The sequence below is a fragment of the Pteropus alecto genome, unplaced genomic scaffold (genome assembly GCF_000325575.1).
Source record: "Pteropus alecto unplaced genomic scaffold, ASM32557v1 scaffold44, whole genome shotgun sequence".
In the NCBI taxonomy this organism is placed as follows: domain Eukaryota; kingdom Metazoa; phylum Chordata; class Mammalia; order Chiroptera; family Pteropodidae; genus Pteropus; species Pteropus alecto.
In genome coordinates, this window is record NW_006436812.1 from 3,096,194 (window position 1) to 3,102,945 (window position 6,752).

The window sequence follows — 6,752 nt, forward strand, 5'->3', positions numbered from 1 at the left end:
CACCTCAGGCACTGGCATCCCTGCACCACCTGCTACTAACTGTGAGACAGTGGGTTGCAATAAGTCACCCTGCTCAGAGCCAGAGGTTTTGTTTAAAGTATAAAAGGGAATAAGAATAGTACCCACTTCCGGTTCATTGTAAGGATTAACAGAAGTGATGATAGTGACAAGCTTCACCTGGAACATTTGTTCTCAATGGCACACTCAAAAGGTGCAAAAAATGGTTCTTGGGGAGCAAAGAAAAACTTTTATGTATAAAGCGCAGATACATACTGTACACAAATGTATGATATGTCTGCAGTATTAAAATTTTATGGGAGTTCCACACAAAGACTAATGCATGAGGAGCCCTCACACATCACTGGTGGAACTGTAAAATGGTGCAACCACTGTGGAAAATAGTTTGACAGTTCCTCAATAAACATAGAACATTCCACATGACCCAGCATTTGCATCCTAGGTAAAACCCAAGAGAATTAAAGACAGGTTTTCAAACAAAAACTTATAAATGAATGTTTATGTCAGCATTATAATAGCAGAAAGGTAGAAACAACTCAAATGTCCATCAACTAATGAATGGATGAAATGTGACCTATCTACACAATGAAATATTATTCAGCCATAAAAAGGAATGAAGTATTGATTCATGCTTCAGCGTGGATGAATCTTGAAACATTATTACAAATGAAGTCAGACATAAAAGGTCGCATATTGTATGATTCTATTTCTATGGCACATCCAGAATAGTCAAATCCATAGAGGCTAAAGGGCTGAGGTGCGGGGAGCGGAGGGGGTGACTGCTAATAGGTATAGAGTTTCCTTTTGAGGTGATAATATTCTAGAATCAGACAGTGGTGGTGGTTGTACAATTTTGTGACTATACCTTAAAAGACACTGCCTGTACCCTTTTAAGGGGTGAGTGTTATGGTATATGAATTATATCTCAATAAAGTTAAGGGGAAAATGTGTCTAAAAAAACTGGGGGGCAGAGGTGTAGAGAAAGGCAAGAATGAAATAAAAAGACTGAGAAACCCTGACCTGGGGCCTGCTCACAAGGAACGTCCGAAGCACATTTTGGTGGTGGCATTTTTATTATTTTGATTATTTTTACAGATCTGTAATTCGTTAACTGAAGCCCTGGGACCAGGTATGTTTCTGAATTCAGAATGTTTTGGATTTTAGAAAGGTAACATGGCACACATACATATGACAGGCAGGCAGGGTTCAGGATAGCACACGATATACCAACATAGAAATGTTTTTAGGGAAACAAATGTACTGCACACTGAGTGAACTACCTGAGGGCTCTAAGTCCTCACCATCCAATACAGAAGCACATGTGGCTGTCGGGCTAACCCGAGTTGAAAATGTGCCTTGAGTGCAACACCTTCCAGATTTCAAAGATTTCGTACGAAAAAAATATTTTTTAAAGAATATAAAGAATCATTTTTATATGGATTACAAGTTGAAAAGGTGATATTTTGCATCTATTGATTCAAATAAAATAGATCATTAAAATGCTTCTCTTTGCTTTTTCTAATGTGGCTACTAGAAAATTTGTAAGTTGCCTACCTGGCTTGTCTTTGTGGCTTATATTCCGTTTCTACTTGGATGGGAGCTGCTCTAAGAAATCTTCCATCAATTTGGGGCAGGTGTGCCCTCAAATGAGTTTATTCCAAACTTATTTGTTTAAAGAAACTGAATTTCAGTGTTTGGGGATTTCTGCATTGTAATTGCAATTCTTAGATCAAAGGGTAGCCTGTGGGCCTGGAGAATCAGATGGAAAGGAAAGGGTGGGAGTCCTTCTGCCCAGCCTGAGGCCAGCTGGCTCCACAGCCAGGCCCTGCCTGACCGCTGGTCCCTTGCCCCAGCCCCTCAGTCAGTTCCCTGCAGCTGCCCTTCCCAGATCCCTCTGCCCAGCCCAGCTCCCCCCACCCCCCGCCCCCAGCTGCTGGGTCAGCCCTGCCCAGCCCTGCCCAGCCACTTGTCTGCAGCTCTGCGGGGGGGAAGGGGAGGAGGAGACAGGAGGAGGAGACAGGAGGAGGTGTGTGAGGGCGGGCTGGCCTGGGCTGAAGCACTCGACCAGTCTCAAGCAGAAGCCAGCCATGTCCAGCATAGAGCTCCTGCTCCTGCTCTTGCTGCTGGCACCGCCGCTGAAGCCCTCTTCATTGCCACCCCTGGATACCCCAGAGGGCAAGGCCACCATCACAGGTCTCATCCTTTCCTCAATAGAGAGAGCCACCTCCTTTCTGAAGAAGAGACTGCCCGAAATCAACCTGGACGGCATGGTGGGATTCCGGGTGCTGGAAGGTGGGTGTGCTCTTGTTCCCCTGGATTGGCCACCAGGAAAAACAGTTCTCAACCTGTCACCTTCCTGCCCCGCACTTCTGGGACCTGGCCACCTTCTGGCCCCTAATAGTCCGCTTTGACTATTAGGAAAGAGGGGTGGGGATGGCTTTCTCCTTTTGGGTGTCTGGGGGACCTGCTGTCATCGAACTTTTTAGAAGCAGGAAGGATTCAAAGGCCACCCAAGAAAAGATTTGGAAATTATTATTTTCCTGGGAGGAAATAATCCATTTGAGAGTCCCTCCCTCCTGACATGCCACAAACGAGGTGGGCACAGGGGATGTGCCCTTTGAAGGGATATTTAAGGGAAGGTGACCACAGGCAAAACCAGAGACCCCCAAGATGGGTTCTAGCCCTGGTTCCCCCCACTTCCAGTCAAAGCCGCCTGGAGGCTCCGAGAAGAGAGCCAAATGTTTGTTCAGCTTTGAGAAATATAAGATCCCCAAGGAGAGGGCTGGAAACAGGCCAAGGCAAACGGGGAGCCACCTCCCACACACATCACGAGTTGCAGTAGGCCCTTCTCCTCAGGCCACCAGGGTGGCAAAGAGCCGGTTTGGAGTCAGCCTGGGCTCTGGTGGGCCCCCCTCCCAAATCGGCCCCTGTGTGCAGCTTTCAGCCCATCCAGACTCCCAGTCTGGCTGGAGGAGGGGCTCTGGGACAGAGACATCTCTCCTTCGTCTCTGGCCACCACCATTCTCTCCCACCCCTGCAGCGCCACTTCTCAGTCTATAGGCCACCTTCGTGGGAATTAGAAAAAGGCACCCCTTCCTCAAGTCACTTGACTGCCATCTGCTGGAAACTTGCCTTAATACACATACAAACCCATGACAGGAATGTGTGCGGCCCTCGTGCAGTGTACAACTCGCTCAACTGTACAGTGACTCTCCACCCTGCAATCTGAATCCCTCCCTCATTTTTCAGTCCTGTATAACAACCCAAAGTCTCCCTAATTAATTCCAGTAGCTAAACTTTGTTAAGTGCTTACTTTGCATTATGGACAAGGCTAAGTCCTCTCTCTGCATTAACTCAATTAATCCTTATGACCTCCTCCTCAAAGAAGTAAGGACTATCCTTATCTCGTTTTACAGATGAAGAAAGTAAAGTGGAAAGAAACTGAATGACTTTCTGGTCACCCAAAAAGAAAACATTAGAGTCAGGATTTGAACCCAGGCCCACTTGCAGAAATCGAGCTCCCAGCCCCCACCCCCGTCACCCAGCAGAGCCCCACAGAGTCTAATCTCCAATAGGCTCAGCGAATTCTTTCCCCTCAGGTGCTGGAGGAGGCAGAAAGGCTCAGGAAGCATTATATCTTAGGGTCTCTTTTCCTGTCCACATGGCTTGTCACATGGTGGAGTGAATGAACTCTGTCCCCTTCCAGTGCAGCTGAAAGGCGTTCAGGAGGCGTGGGCCCAGGACCCCCAGCTGCAGCCACTGAGCCTGCGCGTGGGGAAGCTGGTGCGAAAGCTGGAGCCACTCCTCCACAGATCCATTTTCTACCTCAAGCTGAGTGACCCCCAGTACCTCAGAGGTAATGGCGTGGGGTAGAATCCCATTTCCTCGGGAACACAGCCTCTGGGGACATTTACTCAAATAACCTAGTGTGGCTCCTTGAGTGCCAGGGAATGTCTGGGACAACCTGTTACTGAAAGTGTCCTGTCGGCTGAGCACGCCACAGGCTGACCCTGGGAAATGTCTGTTCATCCTGGACTTCAGATTGAAATGACCTGTTCCACCCACACAAGAAGAGATGGAAAGGAGGGAACATGTCCCCCCTCGTTTGTTCAGCTGGTGCCCAGGCTTGGAGGCCTTCATCCTAGACTAGAGGGTAGAGGAGGGCCTATCCCAGAAGGTGGGAATCTAAACGGTAATTCAGCCCTTTGCACAGCAAATATTAGTATCCTGTTAGCATCTCTCTTATGCCTTATAACACTGAGAGTCTCTTCTCATCAGCCTTGAGTTACCCTACTAAGGGCCCGATCCTATAAGCCTGGCCTCAGTTATTGTAGGGGGCGGGGAGGAATTATAAACCAACCCATCATCTGACCCTGTATCCCAGAATCACAGCACATGTGCAGGCCCCGCGGCACATGACTGCGGCCCAGCCCTCCTTAGCCCCTGCCTCCCTCTCTGCAGTGGAGGCCCTCTCCCCTCTCCCAAGGCCTGGTCCCTAAGACTCTCCTGGTCCCTAAGCCCACATCTTCCTCAAGAAGGAGATCCATTTTTTAACTGAACCAAAGGAGTCAACTTACCCTTTTTATATGTTTCAAGCTTCCACAGATGCAGTGAATTTAGCCAAAGCCTGTCACAACACTATTCTAGTGCCTTTTTTAATGTTTTTCTGTTTGTTTGTTTGTTTGTTTGTTTGTTTGTTTGTTTTAGAAAAATAGCCTCCTGAGTGTTTCAAACGCAATGCCCAACCAGCAGGTCAGGCTTAGAGCCCTGAGCAGACACCCAAGTGTGGTCAGGGCTGCCCAGGAAAGGACACCGGGTTCCTTGGCTCCGAGTCACAGGAGCCTGGGGGCAGGGCAGCTGAACGCAGTGTGGCCCACTGCTCCTGTGTCTTCCCCCACCCCCTTCCTTCTGCCAGAGTTCCAGCCAACCATCCAGCCCGGGTTCTGGAAGCTCCCACACGTCTGGATGGAGACCAACACCTCCATGGTGTACTCCAAGTTTGAGCTTGAGGACTCCTTCTCAGAGGAACACAGCGACTTGTGCCTGGTGCAGCTGCTGGGAACTGGGTAGGGCCCCTGCACTTGCCCCGCTTCCCAAAAACCCCAAAGCACTTGCTCTCCGCCAGTCCTTCTGTTGACTTACTCTCCAGGTCCCCAAGGAGCAGCTCCCCCAGAACCACCCTGACACCACCCTCTCCCACCATGACATGAGAGCCTGCCCCCACTCTCCACCCACGGCGCCCAGCCTGGTCCAGTCACCCAAACCCCCTGCACTCTCACCCCCACCTCCTGACTGATCTCCCCACATCAGAGGGTTCTGGTCCAAAACCACCCCTGAACACCCCACCCCCAGTGTGAAACTTCCAGTTGTTTTCAAGATAAAGCCCCACCTCCCAGTGCCCTTCCACGCCCCCAGGTTCCTCTGGTCCAGCCCTGGGGCCTCTTTTCAGACCCTCAAAGTCGCCAGCTCTTCCTCCCTCTATAAGCCTTTCTCTTTACTGAGCAGGCCCCTCTGTGGGGCCTCCTCCCACCCCCATTCGCCCCATCCCTGCGCCGAAGTAACTGCTCATACTTCAGGGCCAGCTCCAGCATCCTTCGTCCAGAACCTTCCCTAATTCCACTCCATGAGGCTGCCCTCCCTGGGTGGGCTGCCTCTCCTAGCACCACCGGTAGCCACAGATGCAATATACTTTTGTTTTATGGTTCTGTCTGGTCCACTGGACTGTATGTCTAGAAAGCAGGACCTGAGCCTAGTTTAGCTTCCTTACTGAGCAGTGGGCTTGGAGCATATTCCCCCAAGGGCAGCCCAAGATGCAGGGACTCATGGGCAGAGGGGCAGCACGTGCGTAGACATCCACCCTCTCAGCATCCTTCAGAGAGCTTCTTGGGCCAGGACACAGCTCGGCTCACAGAAGGTCTGCGCTCCAGTGAGGGACCCACTCCGTGTCGTCCGGTCCTTCCTTTGGTACAGAGGGAATGGGCATGCTGGGCCCACACCCAGGATAGCTCCAGGTCACCTCCCTGTGCCGGGGGGTACTTACTTAGCCAATCAAGACACAGGACACTTGTGTTTTACCTGGCAGCCCCTTGTGCCCAGCTGGGTGCCTGGAACCTACAGGGTTCTAATAACTAGTGGGGGAATGAGGACCAGGGAAGGCTCAAGGACCAGGACGTCGGGCTTCCTTTGGGACGCCTGTAACAGACTGAACCCACCTCTCCCCCAGGACGGACAGCAGCCAGCCCTGCAGGCTCTCGGACTTTTGCAGGACACTCATGACCAAGCCCAGCTGCTCAGGCTACTGCCTGTCCCACCAGCTGCTCTTCTTCCTCTTGGCTAGAATGGTGAGTGCTCTGTGTGGGCCTAGCCACACTTCACCGAAAGAAAGATAAAAGGGGCCCATGGCAGTGTGGTTTTGTATGCTACACATGGGGGAAATAAGCGAGTTTTTGTGCTTTGGACATCAGGAAGGAGAAGTGAGAGTAGCCTGCCATCTGTTGGCTATAAAATCCAACCAAACTGGTGGGGGTGGGGGTGGGGAGAATTGGGATTCTGTTGGACAGAGATCTTTACATCCTGAATTCGATCAGAGGTCATCAGCATAACAAAAAGAGAAAGAGAGAGCCAGAGAGAAGCAGCAGAAAGAACTCGGTAAACAATAACAAATGGAAAAGGATTTACAACAAAGTGGGTAGCGACTTCCAGGAGACCAAACCAGCCCCACCCCCACCTCTCCC

General features: G+C 50.6%; 1 protein-coding gene across 2 annotated transcripts in view; it reads left to right on the top strand.

Moving 5' to 3' along the window:
- The first annotated feature begins 2,084 nt into the window (after nucleotides 1-2,084).
- CUNH16orf89 (chromosome unknown C16orf89 homolog) overlaps nucleotides 2,085-6,752 on the top strand; it is a 10,513-nt gene continuing 5,845 nt past the window's right edge. The window contains exons 1-4 of one of the 2 annotated variants that reach the window (XM_006914173.3): nucleotides 2,085-2,310; nucleotides 3,725-3,874; nucleotides 4,934-5,084; nucleotides 6,242-6,359. In XM_006914173.3, the coding sequence (XP_006914235.1) occupies nucleotides 2,106-2,310; nucleotides 3,725-3,874; nucleotides 4,934-5,084; nucleotides 6,242-6,359 (624 nt within the window). In that variant the 5' untranslated portion in view covers nucleotides 2,085-2,105. The remainder of the gene's footprint in view (nucleotides 2,311-3,724; nucleotides 3,875-4,933; nucleotides 5,085-6,241; nucleotides 6,360-6,752) is intronic. The other variant, XM_015590999.2, reaches the window with a different exon arrangement.